The sequence below is a fragment of the Corapipo altera genome, unplaced genomic scaffold (assembly GCF_003945725.1).
Source record: "Corapipo altera isolate COAL_440 unplaced genomic scaffold, ASM394572v1 22b, whole genome shotgun sequence".
Taxonomy (NCBI): domain Eukaryota; kingdom Metazoa; phylum Chordata; class Aves; order Passeriformes; family Pipridae; genus Corapipo; species Corapipo altera.
In genome coordinates, this window is record NW_020884876.1 from 23,381,152 (window position 1) to 23,404,662 (window position 23,511).

At 46.8% G+C, this 23,511-nt stretch overlaps 1 protein-coding gene across 5 annotated transcripts in view; it reads left to right on the forward strand.

The window, feature by feature from the left end:
- The window catches only part of LEF1 (lymphoid enhancer binding factor 1), a 70,298-nt gene that overhangs the window by 19,808 nt on the left and 26,979 nt on the right, over window positions 1-23,511 (forward strand). For all 5 annotated transcript variants that reach the window (XM_027635569.1, XM_027635568.1, XM_027635571.1 and 2 more), the window contains one exon: window positions 20,707-20,839. In XM_027635569.1, the coding sequence (XP_027491370.1) occupies window positions 20,707-20,839 (133 nt within the window). The remainder of the gene's footprint in view (window positions 1-20,706; window positions 20,840-23,511) is intronic.

Genomic DNA, 23,511 nt, shown 5'->3' on the forward strand with positions numbered 1-23,511 from the left:
GTCTCAAAGCTGGCCTATTTGACCTCTAAAGTAAACACTAATTTGTGGTCTCCTAGTAGGGAGGGAGCAGTCCAATAACGCTGGGATACTTTCTGGCAAGGAACGCTTGTTGTTCAGGACAGCATTTAACTTCATCTAATTGGGACGCTCAGATTTCGACAGTCAGCTTGCAAAAATGGGAGACAACCTGAAGGTGCCAAACGATTTGCTAGATGCCTGTGATTTATAGCTCATGTCTCTCTGGGAGAGCTACCTCGGCTGGGTCATCTGGTGGGTGATACAGGCTCTGGGGGCTGCTTATTACATAAGGAGGTGCTTCTGGTAGAGAGGGGGACAGAGTCCTCCTGTGATGGGAGCGAGAGCATCAGTGGGCATGTGGGGAAGAGCTCAGAAACAGGAAGTTGGTTGTGGCTTTGGGAGCAAAGGTGACCAGCCTGACCTCCTGTCAGGCTCGTTTCTGCCCGGGGATTGCTTTGGCAGCAAGGAGTCCTCTGTGGACACTGGCTCAAAGGTCTGCCCTGTTCAAGATCTGTCCCAGTGGAGCTGAGCCTTAAATAACAGGCAGATGTTTGCAGAGCGTGCATTATGGAAATCAGACCAGTCATAACTTGACTGCTCTAAAATAATGCGCCTCTCTTCTAAAGAGTGGCAGCTTAGTTTTTTTTGGCTTGAGGCAGAGACAAATTTGTGTGCGCAAGGCAGTGGCCTGTGTGGGGCTGCCGGGCCAAGCTGTGCCATTCCCATCCCTCAGGGCACTCAGGCTGTCCCAGGGCAGCACCGACAGGGCAGTGCATCCCTTGCTCCAGTGGGAGGGTTTCAGTCCTTCCAGCTCCTCCTGGTTACCCCCACCCCCTGCCCCGAGAGAGCTGGGGACATTGTGGCAATTAGGAGGTTGTGGGTGCTGCCATGCAGCTGCTGATTTGCATGTCTGGCTACGTCAGACAACTTCCATGTTGCTCCACATTCCTTCCCAGGGCTGCCAGCATGTGACCCTCTCTCATGGGCTCCTTCCCACACCCTGGCAGGTGCTACCCAGCATGCACATGATGCGACTCCTGCCTCTGGTGCCCCAAGTTGGTGGGTCCAGCTTGATGGGGTGGCTCAGCAGCAACGGCAGGTTGGAAATCTGCAGCTGCCTTGCAGGGTTCCTCATCCTGGGAAGTAGTTGTGGGGAGTGCTGCTTTGTCATCAGAACTTGGACGGGGTCACCTGCAGGAGTAATTCAGTATTAAAACTAAGCCTTAGTCTTGTTGGAACCTTACTTTATTTTTTACGTTTCCTACCTTTCCAACCCTTGGGCTGTTTGCATTGCCCTCAAGGAGGTGTTGGTGCGGCAGAAGACTGTCTCCTGCTCTCCCTTGGCAGCCTCATCAGCTGGACCTGGAAAAGTATTGAATTAGCTTTATTATGCTGCTGATTTGAAGTCATTACTGGTGTAAGCCGATGCAGTTCCATTATTGTTGATGGGATTGGGACTCTTCATGTCACAGGTGAATTGGACTCAATTAACCGAAGCCATGGTTTTAATTAGCAGCTTGGCTTTCAGTGGCTCTTCCTGGGCCCTGGAGGTGGGACACCCCCTGCCAAGCCTTGCCGCCCCACAGGGCTCTGCAAGTCAAGAGGAAAAGGTACCACTTTGTCCCATGCAGTGTCTGCAGGTACCACGTGGCATCCTCTCCTCATGCTGCACATCCCATAGACTTTGCTCTGGGGGAGAGGAAACCCAGAACGAAATGTGGAAAATACAAACCTGACCCTTTGGGCTTGCCAGTGCAGAGCCCTGTGCCTGTGTCCCATCAGCTCTGGATTTGCCCTTGTACCCTAAGTAGTCCAGCCAGTGGATGAGTGTTTTGCTCTTTACTTGGTAGACAATTAGTCAAGGGTTTTGACAGATGCTTGGCTTGACAAGCAAAGTGGGAAGTTTTGTGTTTTCACTAGCTGACAAGTTTTCAGTGGCCCTGCCTGGCTTTCCTGGCACCTGGATGAAACAACTTATCTGTAAGTGCTTTATGAAAAATGTGATGCTCATTATTGCACTTAGATAGAAAAACCCAGGCATGGGGAAGGAAACATCCACTTGTGGGACCAGTCAGCAGTGCAGGTCCCAGGGAGGTCCAGGCTCCTGCCTCCCACTCGGCTGCTTTGGAGCAGGGACCTCCACCCAGTGAGCTTGCAAATGGTCTCCTGCAACCTGTCTTCACCTTTTGATAAGAAAATGCAGCTCTCCTGAGGCACGCTCGTGCTGGGTTCATGCTGCTGCAGTGGGGCTGGAATGCAGGACCATCCTGAGGGCATGCCCGGCTGCCTTCCCTCTACTGCTGGAGGGGGTAACAGCCCTCCCGAAAGTGTGTACCCTCCTGCTAAATATAGCATCAGTGTGGGCTCTATTTTTAGTGTGCATTTTAAGTGCACTTTTCAGCAGGAGCTCTGCAGGATTTCAGCAACAGAGCTCACAACTGGGTGTCCCAGGGGTTTCTGTCCTTTCCCAGTGAGAAAGGATATGCTGGGGATGGAGAGCTCGTGTGGTGCACATTGGTGGCCCCATGTGCCACATGCTCACCCAGCCAACTGCTGCAGAACAGGTGGCGTAGCAGCAGATTGCTGCCGCCTGCTAATGAAGAGCTTCTTCCTCTACCAGGCCACTGGGTTGTTTTGTCCTTTCTCTCCCCTCCTAAAGCCAGTTAGGAGCACAGTAGCCACTTGGAAAGGTCTCCTCCGTGCTCAAATGTGGCTGCGGTTGGCCAGCATGCTCCAAAGTTAAAAGGCACTGAGCTGTAAGTGTGGGCAAAGGTTGGTTTAACCTGCAACCTCATGTAAATCCCTTTCAGACCTGTTCCCCCATTCAAGTTAGGATTTGGTACCGTTGCTGTTGGACCCTGTCATGTGTCTTTCTGTGGACTGGCACTCCCTCTAGATGGCAGGAGGGGGTGAGATGAAGACCTGGGCAGTGGGAGAAGGCTCAGCATGCTGCGGTTTAGGCTTGTTGCATGGGATTGAACTGTTTTGAGCTGTTGCTGTAGGTGCTCACTCACCTGGTTGTACTGCAGGTAGCAGCTTTCCTTGGGCCAAGCAAGAGTTTGAACCCACCAGGAGCCTTGGGGGGACCACCCCTCTTTGCTCCATGGCTGTTTGGGAAAGGCCACTTTTTCTGGTAGCCATCAGGAAGCACTCAGTGGTTCCCTGACGAGTGTCTGGAAGGTATATGACAGGAGACCCATGCTTAGCACCTCTGAGTTTGTGATCTGCAAAGTATGCTTGTAGCTACACATGCCGTCAGTACCATCCTGTATGTGGCCTGTGCCCGGAGGAGACAGGGGAGAGAAAGGTGCTGCTATTTTTGTTCCAGTGGTGGTTTATGATGATTGTTTCACTCCCTAGATAGCCCACGGTGGGTGGCATTCACATCAGACTACTACAGATCAGACGCTACCACAGATCTGAAAAACAGAAAACAAACAAAAACTGAGATAAGAGGTAGTTAAAGGAAGATCAAAAACTTGCCTGCGTGTTTCTTCTTCTTGGGGAAACCTATGGTCTTACTGACAGATCAAATATAGGTTTATGTGTATATTCATGGGGCTCTTGGTGGGCCCCGTTGTTCCCCTCTAAAAATAGCAATTGAGCAGTATTACTGAGAGGATATGACAAATTTGGTATAAATCGCCCCATCAACACAGGAAAAAAGTACTCTCTGAAAAGATTATTTTTGACCTGATGTAGATGGTCAGACATTGCCTCACAGTGTTGCTGGGACAGTGCAGTACATGGTGGGGTGCAGTAAAATGGCCATGTTTCAGGCAGTAATCACATAAAACTTCTCATTACTTTATCTCCCTAACAAACTTGCAGTGGTGCGCACATTGCTTTCTGAGCCTGCTTTATTCCCATTGCAGCTTGGCTTTACTGGAGCAGCCCTTGCTTGTGCTCAGCATACCATGCACCTATGCGTATTTCCAGCCCTGTTACCTCAGATGGGTTGAACCCTGATGACCAAATGAAAAGCTCAACATTGTCGAGCTGCTCTCTCTTGCTAAAGGTTTACATGCATCTTCATTTCACTTGCATAACTTGCATATGTAGGAGCTACTCTCTGCTGCTATTGCTATGCGAGAAGTCAGCCTCTAAACTTAGCTCTGAACCAAACCATCTTCCCCTGAATCTGCGTAGCACTTCTTTTCACCATCGTTGTTGACAGGAGGAGGTTATTTAACTCACGTTAAAGTTCCTCTTTCAGTGCTCTTCACTGCCTGTGCTTGAGTTTTGCCTATCTTGTTTCATGTGTGGTGACCCTTCTGCTGCAGCAGGGTGAGCAGTGCCAGGCTGTGCCCGGTGTAGGCAGCGGGGCCAGTGCATGCCTGGCATGCATGGCTGTGGGAGCTGCCACTGGTGTTTCAGAGGGCATGGAGCTGACTCTTCTCCGATCTAAGCAAAATCCTGTGCCAGCTGGGTAATGGGGAGAGATTAATGACTGCCTTGGAAGCCAGTTTTCCAGCATACTGGCCGGAGGGGAAGCATCATGATAGTTGTAGCAGCTGGTTTGGAGAGGAGGGAAATGAGGGGAAGATAAAATTGCACACCCAGAATGCCAGGGTAGCCTGTGTCCATGCTTTGATGTCTTCTCCCTCCACACCCTCCTGTGGGTTAAAAATGAAACTAGACTGCATTTATAATGGGTGTGTGAATATCTGTATTTAGCTGCTGCAAGCAGGCTCCTGGACTGAATCCTCATATGTGGACAGATACAATTTTGCCAAATGCAGGAACGGGTATTTTCTGCACCCTCATTGTGGAGATGCACAGACACATGTCATCTCATCAGTTCAGATATCACAGCCTAACAAATTCTGACATACATGTACATGCTGGGTTATGAAAGGGGATAAAAAGAGATTAAATGTCCATTAATTCCTCTGTTAATGGTCCTGAAGTGTGTAAGTCACAGGGTGTGGGTTCCCCCTGGCCCCTATCACCACTGCTTTGGAGTTAGGGCTGTGGGGACACGGCCTCATTCGAGTCTGCAGTGAGGACATGAGCACACTGAAACAAACAAATGTAGCTGTGGACCAGCCTCTAAATCTCTAAAATCAGTTTGCACAACTGGAGAAGCAGGACTGAGCATCCTCCCCACAATGCCCGTTGGAGAGGGCAGGAGCCATCCTGGCACCCTTGGGAAGGCCAGGGCAAAAGATGGGGTTCCTCCCAAGTGGCACACGAGGTGTGCACATGAAGGCAGGTAGCATGGAGGAATTGTTTCCCTCCTGTTACCGTGCAACACTTCTGCATCCACTTCTGCACAGCGCGCTTTAATCAGCAGCCCTCCCCTCTTGGCCCCCGGGCCTTGAAATTCCACAAAACCCAATTAACAGAGATGAGAGAGCTCTAGCATGTATACATATGAAATTTCAGAAGGCTGAAAAAGAGACTCTTAATACCATAAAGCCTGCCCTAAAGTAAAATTTGCATCTGAAATCTACATAGTTAACCCCGTGAGGAAGACAGCATAGCTGAGTACAACTTTTTTCCCCCCAGAGGGGTAACTTATCCAGGTCTACTCGGTTTGGCATCAGCCTGCTTGCAGCTGAGGAGTGCTGCAGAATGAGCCCTGAGCCTCATGTGCAGCCTGCAGAGAGCATCAAGGAATTGTAGCTCCAACTTCAGAGACCATACTGCAGTGTCCCAAACAGAAAAAAACCCAAAACCAAAACCAGCCCCAGCCTAAGAAGATCATGCAAACTTCTGTAGGCTGGTAACCAAAAGCAGGCTGGGTGGATGTGGTGCTTGCGTAGACTCATTAAAGGAAGTACTCAAGACTGATCTAATTATCACTTGCAGATTGAGCACATTCAGCCCAGGGCTCCAGGTGCTTCATGCTTTGCTAACCTGGTACTACACTGGTTTGTTTAAATTGCCCGTCCTGAGAAAGACACCTCCCTTCAAAATCACAAACAAATAAAAAACCCTCAGCAAATCCACTCCTTTCTGTATGGGTTAAGTGTTCAGAGGGGAACTGGGGATAAAGCTTTATTCCCCTTCTATGCTTTTATCTATCTCTTTTGCTATCTTGTTTGTGTAAGATACAAAATTTCTCCTCCTATTATCCTTCTTACAGCTTAATTGCACACTAATTGGTGACCTTACTTCTGTTGCTCTGCTCTATTGAGTCTCTGTACATGTATCCTCCCTAAGAGCAGTACAAAAGTACCCTCTTCAATTAAGAGAAATTAAATAAGAACTGAAAACTCTCACCTGAAGGCTTTATGCGATTGCCTTAGTTGATAGCAATGGGTTTGGCTTTAAAGTGGCTGATATCTGGGAAGGATGATGGTGGGGACTGGGCAGTGTGCTGGGAACACAGGTAAGTATTTCCCTGAAAAAACAGGAGGCCTCAAAGCTGCTTTTTTTATTACCTCCGGATTCTGCAAAGGGCTGGTTATCTCACGCTGCGAGCCAGCATGATCAAAGCCCCGGGAAAGGTCAGGCATTCCTCCAGGAGTGACACTCAGCTGCCGGCAGCGCTCCTCCAGCCCACAGCTCCCACAGCCTGGGCTGCGGCACTGCACTGAAATCCTTTATCTCGTTAACGAGTGAACCTACAGATTAGTCAGACTGGCCTTAGCTTGATGTGGAGAGCATGTAACACCTGGCTTGGGCTTTCTGAAGAGGAAAGGTGGTTGTTTTTTTAAAAAATAATTTTGTGGGGGAGGCAGCATTTCCTTCCTCCGACTTAGTGAGAAAGAGCTCAGTGTCGAGAAAAGTTGTGCTCTGTCTCTGTGCTACACTGAAGGGGCTGCTTTCCTCATGTTCTCAGCTCCTAGTCTTGTGCAGTTGATACAAACGGTGAGTTCCAAAGTACTGGGCATACAAGAACTTATCTACAGTATCTTCCAGTGAGAGGATATTGTTTTCTCACTGTTTTGATAGACTGGCATTCAGTTACTCACTTTGAGCTGGTTGTCCCCCATGAGCAGCTTGTGTGTGGACAGAGAGGTTTGGGGAGGGCGAGCAGAAGGAAGAGATGTTTGAGATGAGCAAATCCTGTCTGTCTCTGCTTCCACACATGAGGTGCCTTATTTTTGCATCTGTCCTTGTTCAGTGGCATGAGGGAGTGCATCCCTCGAGTTGGGGTGACTAAGATTCACCTCATGGCTCATGGTCCTGTCTGTGGCTGTGTCTGGAGACTGGCTGTCCTGAGCCCGGTTGGTTTGCATGGGGTATTAGCTATCTTTGTCTTCAGACATGGGTGCTGAAACTCCAGGAAAGGCAAGGGTGAATTCTGCCTGCTTTCCACAATGTGAATAGCATCTTGGCTGTGACCCAGCACCTGTGAGATAGTGGAAATGTGTTAACTGCCTGGAATTTGGGATAATTTTTAGTTTTAAGTGACCTTAAGGTATTCTAGGTGTAGGATAGGAGTAAGAGGAGTAAGGTTTTCTCTCCAGCAGCATAGGATATTAGACAGAAAGGGTACTTTCTGCCATGAGGGGGGAAATAAATATATATTTTTTAGAACAGAAAACTTGATTCCTTTTTTAAAAGGCTGAAATGTCTATGATCTATATCCCATCTTGTTTCTTGAATAAAGGGGCAGTAAAAATTTCCCTGTGGCTGGGGCATGGCCTCTCGAGCAAACTGAAAATATCTGTGTGTAGCATCCACGGGGCCTGCAGCAGAAGCATGCATCTCTCCCACCCAATCTTCAGATGATCCTCAGATCCCAGAGGATCCAGCTAAAAAGCCTGCTCCCTCTGCAGGGTAGAGGCAAATCCCGCTCTGGCGGTGGGGAAGGAGTCTGCCAGTTCTACTGGGAGCAGGGGAAAGAGAGGGAGTGGGAAGGAGCAGGGGAAAAAAAAAAAAAAAAAATGTTCTCCAGTATTTGGTTGCCAACTTTGACCACATTCCTGGCTGGTGGTGGCAGCTGGAGGGATTACTGTGTGGGAGCATCACTGGCTGAGTTTGCCTACCCCCCATGCCAGCCTATGCAGGACACTGCAGCAGTTCCAGGGCTCGCTGCCCCACAGCAGTGTGCATGCAATGGGCAGGTCTCAGGTAGATCCCTTGTGTGTCCACTCAAAAAAAAAAAAGGGAACTGGTGTTGCGTAGGGGCATCTCTGGTACTCTTGACCATTATCCCTGTTGGCAGTGGAGGGGGTGAGGGGCTGAGTGCTTCCCCAAGCTCTCCTGGCACGAGTTAGTTTTTTGCCTGATAAATTGTTTGGTGGTGTTCTTGCAGAGTCTAATGCACTGTATTTCTCCCAAGCGCAGGCTTTATTGTAGTGAAAAGTACCAAGGAGGAATGCAGTTATGATAAGAAATTGTTCACCCCTGCCTCTGCCATGTTTCAGGGGAGAGTTAACTGCACAGGGGAGCACTAATTGCGTGAAAAATTGCACTGTTGGTAACAATGGGGTGATGGTAAACTTTGGAAGTGCCTTTTTAATGTCATCGAGCATAACTCTCATATAATGTTGTTTGAGTTTAGTAGGATTGAAATATAATTGCAGGGTGACCTCTTGCTACTAGTGGGGCTCTGTGTGCAGCTCTAAGCCCATCTGGAAGGGTGATTTACTGGAGGCTTGGGCAATCTGGCAATTTAGGCTCTTTTTTACGATGTTTAGACTTCTACCCGTGTTATAAAGCTCAGCCCAGGGTTTTTATGAGGATGTAGGTGCCTGCTGCACAGAACTTAGGTTATGGGCTGGGTGGTTTTTTTTCCTCTTTTAAGAGTGATTTTTAAATTTTAAAGGGCAGCTCTTGAATTAAAAAAAAAAAAAAAAATCAAGTCTAGCAGCAGGCAGAAATATCCTATGCAGGATTTAAAAGGTGTCACGTGTCTTGTGCATACCAGCAACCTTTTTTTAAGCTGTGTAGCCAAGTGGGTGAAGGAGCTTAGTGGTAACAGACCAAATTGAGTGGGGTGGGAAGGGAGAGTAGGTGATCCCCATATTTCTTCCTGTCTCCCCCATCTCACGGCCTGCCCAAGCTGGGCTCACCCCAGCCACTGGAGAGTCTTCAGGTCACTGCCCAGGACAGCCATTACTTGCATGGGTAAGACCCGAAAACTGAAGGAAATGCGTATTTTTGAGGAGCCTGAGGGTACTGTGTAGTTAAACGAGCCAAGAAGGGCCAGAGGGGTCCAGGAAGCTTCCCACAGGTGAGTACAGCGTGATGGAGCAGAGGCGAGGATGGGTGGTGAATGGAGCTAGCACAAAGTCGGAGGAGAGCCAATGCCACCAACACCAGGAAAGATGCATTTTCACAGAGTCATAGAATATCCTAGAAACATCAAAGTCCAGCTCTTGGGTCTGCACAGGGAGGCCCCAAGAATCACACCCTGTGCCTGAGAGTGTTGTCCAAATGCTTTTTGAATTCTGGCAGGCTTGATGCTGTGATCACTTCTGTGGGAGCCTCTTCCAGTGCCCAACCACCAGTGAAAAACCTTTTCCTAATATCTAACCTAAACCTCCCCGACAGAGCTTCATTTTGTGTCCTGAGGCTCCCTGGGTCACAAGTGTGCATTTCGGCAGGGATAGGCCTTGGAGGATGATCTAACTCCAAAGCTGACAGAGAAGCATCCCTCCAGGGCTCCTTTGTTGGTTTCTTTCTGCATCTGGAAGCAGAGCTTGCCATGAGGTTGCTCTATCTTCTTTTCGGGGAGCGGAAAAAAAATCTTTCCTAAGCTGCCCCGAGAACAGAGCCTGCAGGCACAAAGGTGGGGTGCTCCAGCTTTTCTGGATATCTCTTTTCCTTTCTTTTTTTCACTTCTGTAAACAGACAAACAGCTTGCACAGGCCCATTAAAATTGAAGTCTTTCTCTTACCTGAGTCATCTCCCACTGTCAGCCCATGTATCTTCTGAGATGCCATTTGGCAAACGAGGCTAAAAATAATAAGCATTTATGGTATGTGTCAGTAGCTGGGCATCCAGCAGTGTTATGTGGTTTGTTTATTGCTCCTATTGGTGCCAAGAGTCCAAATGAAACAGTCAGCATCAATGGTTTGGGCCAAAAAAAGTGTTTGCAGCCCTGCTCCTTTGAGTCCGTGCCTTGTTCGAGTCATTTTTTCCTCATCCTTATCTGTGTGATGTGACTTTTATATTTTTAGCTACACAAAAATGTAATTTTAGGGCATGTTTTTGCATCTCATTGATGTGACGAACCCTCATGGAAATTATCTATAAAACTAAGTTAGTAGCTTTTCAACACTTTTGTTTGTACTGAAATCTTCTTGCACAATGTGGTAGAGAAATAATTCCTGCTGTGACCTTCTACTGATGGTTCAAATAACCTGTCTAAGAGACGTCCTGTTTCTAGAAGGCCCTATTGCTTTAATGCCTGTTAAAATTGGGTTTGTCTTCTGTGGAACAGTACTGCTGAAATTAAATACTTGCAAATGCTTTTTACCTCCAGATAAACGTTGCAGTTTGCATTTTCAATCCTAGCGAAGCTTTAGCAGATTGCTACTTTTGGCCTAATAATTTGTACATGTATAGGGATTTTTTATTTTTTTTGTAGTTTAAAAATGAATATTTTATTTTAAGCCTCTGGACCATCTTGCCCACATCCAATGATGGATGTCTAATGAGATGACTTTTTGCCTCCACTAAATGGTTATATTGTTTGCATTGATGTATGCTAAGACTTGATGCATTAAATCTTTGGTCATTAGCCGATGCCATTAGCAGAAAAGTCCAAATCACTTAGAGCTGGGACTTAAGACTTTTCATTAATACCTGAATTTGCATGTTATTGGATAAATCTGTTAATACGGTTTAGCTGGACTCAGGGAAGTTACTTGAAAACTTTTTACAGTGCATACTCAGGGTCAGTGGTGCCTGAGAGCCTCAAATTTGGAGAAAATGCCCCCTCTGGTGCTTCCTTCATACCTTGTCATGTGCTGAGCAACCCCTGCACCCATCCCACCTGGCCCTGCCTGCCCCTACCACCCGTCATGCTGTGGACGCAGCCCCAGCTGTCGGCATTGCACTTCAAGCTGGGCTCAGGTCTGCTCCACTTCTGCTGGGAAATCCCCCTGAAGGAGCTAAAATCCTGGCAGCAGGGTCTCCTTACCTCATGGCAAAGTGTGGGTAGCCCTTCGTGCCACTTTGGGGCCAGAGGGGTTTGGCCTCGGCACTGGTTTCCCCACGGGAGTTTTTAAGCAGCCTCAGCGTGGTGGGGAACCAGGCTTTCCAGGAGCAAGGGCCAGTTGAGAGGAGTCATCAATGTCATCAAATTTGTCACTCCTCTATCATCACTCCATTTCTATCCTTTTTTTTTCTTTTTGTCCCCTGTTTTTTAGAAGGCAGATGAGACAGGAGCACTTCCAAAAACATCAGTCATGTTGGGCAGTATGACCAGCACAGCATGATCTCTGTTTTGATGGAATTAAGCAGTTGATGCCTGGTCAACCACTAAGTTGAGAACTTAGGCATGGTAAACAGAGGTTTTGAACTCGTAAAGGTGTGCCAGGTGCCTGTATGGATATTGAGCCCTTGTCCTTACCTTCTGTATGACAGATGCAAGACAACTTCCTGATGCGTGTCATACTCTTGCATTTTCTTAATTGAGAACATTTCTATTCAGTGCAGCTTGAAAACTGCAGCTCAAAGAGAATTTGACCCATTTCTCAGTTTTCTGGGCCTCTGATGGTCTTTGTTATGACATATGGTGTTGAATAAGCGGTAACAGACTTATTGTAAATAAATTTAAGAGAGGTCCTATTTCAAGCACTTTTGATCCACAGTGTGTGTGCTGTGCCGAAAGGCATCTTCCTGTCACCAGGGTGCAGGATGGGTTTTTTTCTTGGTTCCCCCCAGGAGCCTGGGTCTGTATCCTGTGGGACTTGAGGAGGCCAATGAGGAAAAGTCATCCCATCCTGTGACGCACAATGTCTGCCAGAACAGGAACGTGAGGCTTCAGAGGTTGTCGTCGGACAACCCACTTTCACGCAGAACTTGTGTGCTTATGTGGTGGTTGGTGTTTCACTTGCTTGAGCGATTTCCCCGGTTTGAATATTGAGCTGAAGTGCATCCCTTTGCCACTAAGAGAGGCACATTAGCCTGTGGGTCTGAGTACCCTGGAGAAGATGCCAAAGTTGTTGTGAGCAGAGATCCTGATAACCTCGAGGCAAGCAAAACAAGCTTGTGTGTTTGTCCTAACTCATCAGACAGCTCTGGTGACAGAAACCAGCGCAGCTTTGTCCCCAGGGAAGAGCTGAAGACGGCACAAGAGGTGACACTGGGACGGACTCCAGCATCCTTCCCCCCTACCCAGAACCCGTGGGGCTCTCTGTCACACAACACTCCTGCTGATTCCCCCCTGGCAAGCAGCTGGCCTGTGGGTACCAGTTCCTCTGATGTCCAGTGGCCTTCCTCTGGTGGCTTAGGACAAAGCAATTGTCAAAGCATTAATAAGCAAGAACCCTGTAAATCAGAGGCTAGTGCCCGGGCTTGTTAAAATATTCCTGGGCCACCACTTTCTTTAGGGAATAAAGAACAGAAAGGGCTCTGGACAGGTCAGGAAACAATGGGGGAAAACACCTTTTTAGCTAATGGGATTGCTTGTATGTGACAAAAACGCACGAGGCAGAAGAAGGGATGCTACGCAGGGTAAAGGCCTGTGTGGTGTGTCACCATCTGGAGTATCTGTAGTGTCAGTGGTCCCATTTACCACATTTTGGGAGTGTTAAGTAACCCCAGGGGTCGAGTGTGTGATTTGATGCTGCAGGTTCCCTCTTTTGGGTGTGGGCTTGTATTTACATCAGGAAAAAGATGAACTGTTCAGGATGGGCAAAGTTAAAGGACCATCTTGCAGGAACCAGAGCTTAAAATGAGCACTGGCTGGCAAATTGTGGAGTGTTTGCTAGCAATTAATTTCCATCCAAGAGAACCTATTGCTGAGTTTGGAGAATGAAATAAAACATTTCAAAATATTGTAACAGGGAAAGTTTTCCCTGCAAGGATGTGGCTTCGCTGCCAATTTAATGCCCTATCAGTCATATTTCTAAAACCAGTGGGCTGTGTAAAACTAGCTGTAATCTCTGTATATGTGAACTGCACTATGGAAATAGAAATGGGCTTGTCCTCCCCTGATCAGAGCCTTCCAAGACCTGCCTGGCTCCCCACATGGTTCACCAGCACTCCAGGTCTCCCGGCAGCCTTCCTGAGCAGGCAAGAACAAACAAATTAAGAAGTCACGGGAGAGAAGAAAATGGAGATAGCAGGGGATTTCTAATCAAGCTATTTTAATACTGGGTGTGCTTTAATCACTTACTTAATGGCAGTGCTTAATGAACACTTGAAATAAAGCATGTTTCTGTCAGAGATTCAACACCCATGTTTTTAAAGCTGTCTTGAGGGAACTCAAATGCTTATTACAATTTTTCAGCAAAAATCCATCACAGTTGTGCTATATTAATTTTCAAGATTGAAGGGGAGGGAGGGATGAAAAAGTTAGAAAAAGACAAGAATGTAGACAAGACAATAGTGTGTTGGTTTCTCACTAGCGTTACAATTAACCTGAATCTAGTTACTCCTTGTAATCTGTCTAGATAGATACTTATTCTAGGCTTTGTCAAATCACATTTACACTTTCCTTTGCAATTCTCCCCTGCCTGTTGCAATGACGTTTTTATTGCACATGAACCCTTTGGGCTTCAGGCAGAGTAGTTTGCTCTGACTCCTCTTGACTGTCCTTGTATGCTGCCTGCATTTCCAGATGTGACATCCCCTTTGCTTCAGGTGCTGATCTTTATGCCCACAGACTGTGGCATGGCACTTTTGGCTGCTGGTAAAAGGTCACACACCTTTCATCCTCCCAAATAACCATGGGAAGCTCTAGCAAGGATCCTGGGTGCCTCCTTAACCTGCTGATGTACTGGCAGCTTCTCTCCATCTTCTGGATGTCTCCTGGCATGCTGTGGCTTTGTGGTTTACTGATGCAACATGTCCTGGGGAGAAGGGGGAAACTTTCAGTGATTGACTTTAAGTAACTTTCTTGTTCTGCCCTTTCCTGACTCCAAGCACTAAGTGCAACTTAATTATGTGGCAAAGAGGTGAAGTACAGTAAGTGAGGAAAATGGGGACCAGGAGGATTTTTTTCTGACCTCATCAAGCCGTCAGTTTGGCCCCTGAAATGTGCAATTTTGATTTTAGTTTTGTTCTAAATAAACATTAGCAGTTGTAAAGCTGTAAAGTTTCACATCAGCGTGGATACAGCATTTCACTTTACCTCCTTAAAATGGTGAGTCCCTGGGGTGTCACCCCCACTGTTTGTAAGCATGAAAGGTCAATGAGATAAATGATCTCCTGTTGCCAAGTTGTGAAGCAGGGTTAAAAGACTGCACTTTTTTTATTTGTCTTTTCATAAATCACGATATTCCTAAGCCATGTTTCCTGTGAGTGGTGTGTTGCTGTGAGTGTGCTTTCTTATCTCTGTTCCTTTTAGCTTCAGGTGAGGCTATAACTAATGCTACAAACCACCACCCCCATACCCACTCTCTCATTTTCCCAGCTGTACTGTCCAAGGATTGGAGAAGGTTTTGAAAATTAAGCATAAAATTATCTCTGATGGCAGGAGCCTAGAAGGAGGTTGGCTTTGGATATAAAACTATTTGCTCTAAAAAATGGTTTGGGGATAGGGGAAGTAACCTGAGCTCTCTGTATACTGACCTCGCTGCATCTTTGCAAAGTTGTCTATGAAAAGGGATTGGACAATAGCTCCCAGGGAGGTGGCAAATTGTAATTGCAATTACTGCTGGTGTTGATGAGCTTGTTTCCTCTATTGGTAACTAGTTTTAGCCAAAACACCTTACTGTTACTTCCTCTTTATTCCATCACCAGTACCCCTGTGCTAAAGCTTGTCCACGATGAACCCAGACATGGGCCTGGTTTTGACATTGCTCCAAAATGACATTCTTCTTGATCTTGCATTTTTATCGCAACAGCTGATCAGCAAAGGCATAAATACAGAACTAGTTTAGACATAAAATGCTGTTGGTATTTTGAGAGGATGGCTGAAATTGCTGTCTTCTGGGTTTGCTAAAACCATCTGCCTAAGAAAGACCTCAGGGTTCCAGAAACTAAAACAGGCTAAAAAACGGACAGATTTTTCTTGTCTCTTCAGATCAAGGTATCCTCAAATCTTCCCACAGTAAATGGGCCAATTGATCCTTTTATTCCGAGGTACTGCTAGAACAGTAGTCGAAAGGTTTGAAGATGTTTTGGTGGTGGTGGTGGTTTTTTTTGAGGAGCTGCCTGTTGTTATTTAACATTTGCTGTCAAAAAGTTGAAGCAGTGTTTTTTCAAATGACCCTCTTTTGCAGGAATGAAAGGGAATGCATGCATTTATCCATAAGTTTCTTTTTGTTGTTGTTGTTTGGTGTTTTGTTTTTTTTTAATTGACTTATTTTAGCCTGAGTTGAGAAGACCATCTGCTGGTATCTGTGATCAGTGCATAACTTGCTGACAGGAGAGGAAAGGTAGTCAGGCTGGGGCCTTGTTTTGGCTTTTTAGAAGCAGCTTTGTGTCTAAAGAAAAGAGGAAAAAAACAAAACAAAAACCAAACCATCACCTCTTTGGGTGTTGACCCAGGGAGGCTTTGGTCTTGTGTGCACAGGCTTGCTTGGAAAGCTCTGCGAAGCTCCCTGCCCATCTGTGACCTCCTTTGTAGATGTGTGTCCTTTGAAGGGTCATTAATTTAATATCTTTCTCTGTGCAGCAGCTGGAACAAATGGTCGCCCCAGCTCCAGCAGGAGCTCCCAGCTGCCTGCCTCACCCAGCGCTGACCTATAGGCATTTTTGCCATGGCTGTCCCAGGCTTTTTATAGTTTTTGGACACTTGTTGCATATAGGATACCTTACAGGTGTGGGCCTTTGCTGAAGCATTAGCTAGCTGCTTGGGGAGGGCTCAGGGTTTGTTTTTTTCTCTAGTCTTGCTTTTCTTCAAAAGCATTTCAAAAATAGGGGAAAACTTCCTGGATTCAGTCTGAATTCAAGATGCAACATTTCACAATCAACTCACCAGAGGTTAATTTGAACTGTCTCAAAGAGTACTCCTTGGATGAGAGGGCAGGCACATATTTAAAGTAGTGAGTAACTCTGCGAGTCCAGGTGCAGCACTGCCAGTGCAGAGCACTTGCAGGGGTTACCCAGTCCCATGGCAGCAGCTGTGCCAGTGCCACAGCCAGAGGATTTCTCCCTCCATCCTTGTCCTGCCCAAAATGCCTGAGTATGGTTCAAGCTTTACCACCCGGAGACTGTGATTGCTGTTTGCAAGGGAAATGTTTGCTGTTGTACTGACCTGGGTGGTTGTTCCTGCATTACTTCAACACAGCAATAGCTTTAAACAGTTGTCTGGTACATGGCAAAGCTGATGCTGGGATAGTCTATTGCTGGGTCAGGGTCCTCTTCCCTGCAAGCTCTTACCCTCTGCCTACAAGATTTGTTTAGGGGTTATGGGGTTTTCTTTCAGGTTAGTCATAAAACTGAGTAGCAGTTTCATCTTAACCATAACTGGCTCCTACTGCTTCCAGTACCTGTATGCTCTCCCAGTCCTCTTGGTGTTCCTTCAGGGCACTGTTCCCTGCCTGCACTACCTCATTTCAGCCTGAGAATGTGCTTGGGAGAAATAAAAGATACCAACTGAGAAGGCCAAGCTGATGATAAAAACAGCCCTGGGGAGGGCCAGGGAGAGGCCAGTTCCCAAAGGGTGCAGGCATAGTCTGTGCTGCAAGACTATGCAGTGGGTCTGGAGCCCTGGTGGTCTCTAAGAAGGAGGCCACCAAGGTTTAGCCACTCAGGAGTATCCCTTTGAGCTGAGTCCTGTGGGGCATAGCTGTGTGTCCCCAGGCCAACAGGCATAGGTTATTCCTTTGCCATTAGACTTTAGTGTTTGTAACAGGTTATGATATATGTGTGACAAGGTGCCCTAAAACATAACAGAAAGTCTTCAGGGTTGTAAAGTACAGGTCCTCATTTTCAGTTATTTATTTTTTCCGAATTGCGGGTCTTGAGGCAGGCCATATGTTTCATTTCCTTCACTTTCCAGGTCATGTGAAGAAGCTTAGAAGGGGACTAAAGTGATGTAGTGTGGTAGTACACCATGTATGCCACATCAGAACTGTGTTAGGGACCGTTTCAACGAATGTTCAGCTTCTTCAGATAGTCTTGGAAATGAGAATTGCATCCTCATCTGCTTTATTGTGGTTTTAGAAGGTGCTTGGGTACCAACTTGCCAAAACACTACATTTTGGTGGGTGGATGAAGTTCTGTTCTGAAATACTGAAGAACCTCATGTAGGACATTGTGTAATTATGTGATTGTCTCATTGAAGGACTGATCAGGTTTTTCAGGAGAAGATTTTTCAGGCTGTACGGAGGAGAAAAGGCACTCTATGAACTATGCCTGTTACTAGATGTTAATGTCACCAGTGTGCCAGGGAGAGTTGTGTGGCTGTGGGCTTGGTTAGCAGGTGCTGAGTGAAGCATGGAGGATTGAGTTCCCCGTGCATAGAGATTGCATTGACCCAGATCAGGTCTCTGTCAGTCTCTCAAGTGTTTCTGCAACTGTATGCACCATCTCCGGAGGATTTGGGGAGACAATTGTAAGGATGGCGTGTTTGTGGGAGAAGGAAGCCTGTGGGAAAAGACACTGGGATGCAGTAGAAGTGGTCTCATCAGCACAGTCCTGTATGTCAGTGTGAAGTAAGATTTTGGCCATGTCTCGCAGCCCTGGAAAGCCTCTGGGGCAGTAGTGTCCACTGTGAGTGGTAGGAAGGGACTTTGGCATCATCCCCAGTCGAGATGTCCCAGGGCAAAGGGTGCAGGCCAGGCTCCGTGGGAGTGAGCGGGGTACCTGGGGCTTATCCTGGGGTGGGAGGGTTGAGAGAGTAGTGAGAGGGACATTCAGTGCTGCGTATGAGGTCTTAGTCCCCTGCCCTGAACTCTTTCTGCGAAGAGAGCTCACATAACCCATCTGGGTTGACTTGTAGGGCAGGTGTCATAACAGGGCCAATTTAAATCCATGGGGCTTTTGGAAAATATGTCATCAGGTCCTTCTCCTCCTGGTTTCATTGTGCATGTGTCGCCCTGTGTGTTCTCCTGCTGTCAATCACTGTGGCCATCTTGGTTGGACCAGAGGGAACAAGGGGGCTCAGCCTGCACCCACTGAGCCCCCGTCTGGTAGTACACTGGGGTGCCCAGCAGGATTTAGCTGCCACAGCTCCCTGGGTCTTCCCAAAGCGGTGTGGGGCAGGCAGGCTGGGAAGTTTTGCATTATTGCTATTATTTCTTGTTACAGGGGTTTTTTCCCAGTTTCTGGCTCTGCAGACCCCCAAATGCTCTTAATGGAGATATGGCCTGTTTATATGTTAATTTTAAGTCTGCTGACAAGCGGTTTGCTTTTCTCCTGACTTCTCATGGTTCCCTTGCCCATTCAAAGCTGCTGCCATGGGCTTAGGGGATAAGGTGCTGAGAATTAGAAAATAAAATAAAATCTGCAGGATGCTGGAGAGTGAGGAGGTACAAGGATTGGCATGCTCAAAGTATAAACAAGTGATTTCTGAAAGCAAGGAACCCTGATACCAGGGGCATGCATGACAATTACATCCAGTACAATACAAAATGTTAATTACTAAATTTTGAGAAATTAATGCTGATTAGCAGCTGTGTGTGTGTGACCTAAATACATCTATTGCTTGATCTTTATTCATAATATACAGTTTATTGTTGATAAAGTAATGGCTGAATGGTGGGCTGGACCACAAGTGTTGTACTGAAAACTGAGGCCTGATTTGTAAATCGTCTGAAATTCATTGGCATCTGTTTTTTGTGGAATTTATACGGATGGGGAAGATGAATAAGTCTGAGCTATCCCCTTTACAACTCAACTCACAGATATTATTGAAAATTCATTTTGCTTTTATTATTAGGTCCACAAAAATGGACCTAATGCTTGTTGGCTTTAAAACACCTACTAACGCTGCTTTCTCTCTCCATCTTGCAAAATATAAGACAAGGCCGAAGCTTAAATTAAAATCCTCAGGTTCTTATCTCTTTCCCACAGGAAAGCAAATCTGTGTTGAAAACCGTAAAATTAAGAGGAGAGCAAGGATAGCATAATTTAGCAAAAATTCATGGCACCAGATTCTGAGCTATATGACTGGAGGGATAGGTCAGACATTAAGAAGATACTGCCTGCTAATGCAAGTTCCTTAAGGTGGTGCTCTGGAAACAAGGAAAGCGGAAAACGCTGCACTGGTTCCCATTTGTTTCCTTTCCTCTACTCCTACCAATCTTAAAAATAAATTGAGTTGTCCATTATATAACCCATCTGCTTCCAGAAGTCCAGAGAAATCATGGACTTGTGCATGGAACTTTGTCCTAATGTCTGTTTTGTGCTGGGATTTCAATAGCAAACTCAATGAAAATTAATTTCATTGGCCTCTTAAATTATTTTTTTGTTAATTCCTTGTGTTTGACAGGCTGTCCTAGCTGGATTTTATCAGTGTGTCTCTCTGAAGAACAGCTCTGTTTTTTTTTTAAATTTTATTAGAAACCTGTTTGTTCCATAATTTTTTGTGCTAAGGGGCAGCGTAGAATGGCAGGGTGCAAATGAGGAGTGCCTGTTACATGCTGGCGTCATCACTGTGGCTCATCCCACCGTAGAAAGAGCAACTTGTGCTTCAAGCAGTGTTAATACGGCAGGATTTCATTGGAACAGAGGAGTTCCATTGTCTTGCAGCCTTATGTAAAGAGCATTATTTTGGGCAGCATCCTTCCGTCATGCTGACTGCCTCCTCCCCTGTGCCTCTGCAGGAAGTGCTGATGGGAAGTGTGTATCTTGACCTATATGGGCATCACCTTATGGCACCCATTTCAGGACTCTCTCAGGTGTTTGTAGCACTTTGACTTCACCTTGGCATGGTGCAGGGAGAGGCCTTCCAGCTGTCCCCAGGCAGCCAGCAGGTCTCCCCCCTAACTGACCACTCTGAGAGGCCTCTGCCGACCATTTGTATATGAAATCAGGCTCTTAAGGATGACTTTTTAGTTACCTGTTAGACCAAGAGTTTTCAAGCAGATTTTGTAAAATTGCAAGGGAGAAAATCTGCTGTGTCCTCTGGTAGTGGCAGGGATTTGTCCCAGCTGCACTGTGCCATGCCACACTGTGGCTGTGCAGGAGAGCAGTGGGGAGCAGGAGTGAAGTTGATGAAGCTCGTGTTGCTCTTAAGGCTGGAGATGTGGCAAACCTGCACTTTAAGCCTTTTCTTTTCATTATTATTTTTTTTAAACGCTGTTCCTGTAACCAAAGGGTTTTTGCAGCACTGCTGCTGACTCTGCACTCCTTTGCCTGCAGCCCTTATTGCACGGTGCCTGCCTGCCCAGCATGTTGCTCCTCCTGCCCTGCAGCTCTCCATTTGCCATTTCCGCTCCGTGTCTCCCAAGTGCCTTTCTTCCTGCTTCCGGCCCCCACCCATTTCCATGCCTTTCCTCAATATCTTCATCCCTCCTTGGGTGCCAGGATGCCAATTCTGGCAGCAAACCTAGTTTCCATCCACTAGCCCCAATGTCCTGTCTGTCCATCTTCAATTTCCTCCGCTTCAGTAATGCAAATGTTTTAAAGTTGCATTTTGGAAATGTTGGTTTGTTTTTTTTTCAGTGCAGAAGCTCCACCTCACTAACACCATTTAATTTAATTTTTGTTCTTCTTTTGCAGTCAAACAAGGTGCCCGTGGTACAGCCTTCTCATGCGGTTCACCCCCTCACCCCTCTTATCACCTACAGCGATGAGCACTTTTCCCCGGGGTCACACCCATCTCACATCCCCTCTGACGTCAGCTCCAAACAAGGTGAGCCCATCCTTTCCCAGCACCATGGGGATGCAGAGTGGTCCCTGTGCTGCTGACAGAACTTTATGTGTAGTAGTTTAGAGGGAGGGTTCCAGGTGCATATGCCCACTTTCAGAGATGGTAATTTTGCCATGATGCTGATATTTAGCATGGCTTCTTAAATTTTCATGCTCTTTCTGATGTGATAATTTGGGCTTGGTTTTGTCATCAGAGTCTTTTAAAGTATCAATAAAGAGAGACCAGTTTTTACCATCTCCAGCGGTGCCCAGGGCTTGCAGCATGCAGATGCAGAAAGGGCAGTCAATCCTGACCTTCCCAAAAATGGGAGACAAGTACTTCAGTAGTGATGTTATTGAAAATTTTTCTTTTTCCCTTTCACCTAATTTGATATTTTATGTCCTTGTATTCTAGTTGTCCATATTCTTCCATATGTCAGTTGGCATAACCGAAGCATTGCCCATAAAAATAATTTTGAGCCTGTGCAAGTTAAAGCTTTACAAATGTGACATTTTTTAACCTCATACCGGCTGCCTTCTGCAGAAAGCATCTTTTTAGACGGCTGTAAGTTTTCTCTGCACCCCTAGGACTCCTTAAAGCAAACAAAAAAGCCTCCCAGATGTGCATCTGGGGACATCAGACCAGCCCCACTCTGTGTCAGTCTGCAGGCCCCTGGGGAACTGCTGACAGCCTTGAGGTGTTACGCCCAGCCTGTGCCAAGAGCTTCTGCCCAGCACCCAGGAGAAACCAGTGGTTTCTTGGGAATGATGTGCTTGCTTGAATTGGGATGCAGGAGCTGGCAGGGGGAGGTGCAAGGGGAGGACTGACCCTGGCCGTCACGGGTCTGAGCCAGCGTTTGGGTAAGCACCTGAGAACAAGCTGGGAGAGCTGGTGGTAAGGAAGGAAGGAGAGGGAGCAGAAAGTTTACAGAGGCATCCACTGTATTCTGGATATTTGTGTGTAGGCATGAAGTCTGTAGGTGCCATAACATGCACTGGAGGGTGCCTCTCCATGCCCCTTTCTGCACTCGTATGTCACACCATGTAGTGTTGACAAGATCATGAAGCTCTACTTTACCTGGACATACATCCACATGCACAGTTGTCCCATTTATCTGAAGAGGTGTCCAGTCATCATTGTTCAGGGAGGGAGACTTTTTTTGTTCTGACTTTCCCTGAATGCTTAGCTTTTATTTTAACTGTGTAATGCAGGTAATAACAAGGGCTACATCCAGAAAACACTATAGCCTTGTGGCTCTGTGTGTTTTTTGCTGTTTGTTGGTTAGTTGTTTGGTTTTTTTTAGGGAGGGGGAATACAAAAAACACTCTACCTGGAAATCCTGGCCTGTAAATACATGTATGATATCTTTTTCAGACTTGGAAGAAGCAAATGGAGGCCTCCTGTCCTCATTTGTCTTCCTCCTTTGCATCAGTGCCCAGGAGAAGGATATTCACACTCATTCCTTGAAATCCCAGAGGTGCCATGTGTTAAGAGAGCGGGATTTCCACCTCTTGCTGAAGCTGGCTGTGACAGCTGGGGCACACCCCGCTGCTGCAGTTCGTGAGCTCAAGAGGTTTTCACTTACTGCATGCTGGGTTTGCCCACCTGTGCCCCATTTTTTTCCTTTACTCTGGTTATTTTGTACTCCTGTACTGCAGACCCCAACTGAACAACATCTGCTTTGTTGTTTCTGCTGTACGTCCTCTCTCTCTTCTGCCCCTTCTTTACCCTCTCCCCTGCCCAGCATCCCGCTGGTCACATCCCCATCCCTGAGCACAAGCCTCGTGAGGGGCTCTTCCGGAAGGCACAAAGCTCATGGCCCTCTGGTGTTCCTGAATGGACTCTTGATCCCTTTGCTCAGCATCTGGCAAAGATGGGGTTGGATAATGCAGGCTGGAGACTACTGGTTTTGTCTGGGATGGTCTCCTTGATGTGTGTGGTCTTTCCATCCATACTCCCTGTTTCGGCGCCAGTGGCGTGTGGGAGCAGCCGCAGTGAAGTAGCCCATGCAGTTGCTGCAAAGAGAGGATTTTTCTTTTCCTCAGGTCCTCTGCCAAACGCCTCCAACCATTGTTTCTGTCCTCGCCTCCCACTGTGGGTCTGGAATAAGGCACTGCCCTGCCGCCCTAGCCCTGATGCCAGGGTGCCCTCCTCCCACCAAAATCCTCCAGCAAGGGGGTCCACAGCAGCTTGCCTTCAGCACCGCTTCTTGCACCCGAGGCACTTTGGAATGGACACACAGCACTACCTTGCTAAAGGCAGTCACTATTTTATTTTATTTTATTTTATTTTGTTTTATTTTATTTTATTTTATCTTATTTTTTTATTTATTTTTTCTTAAACCTCTCACGAGCAAGAACTTTTTTGGGGGAACACTGGCTGTGTGATTGCTGTGTGTGCTCCTACTGGGCATTACATAGCTACTAGCCCCCCATAAGGGGTGAGAAGTTTTGGATTATCAGTAACAACTGTGCACCAGTTAAGAGAGAGCACTGTTGTCTCCATGGCTCAGAAATGCAGATTTTGGGGAAGGAGTGGCCCAGCTCCTTGTGCAGAACTTGGTCTGGCAGGGGCAAGGTCATGTCATCACTTCGAGGAGCATCAATCATCACCAGAGATGAGAGAGATGAGATGCTGGGCTTGTTTTTCATCTTTGTTATTTTTTTCTTTTCTTA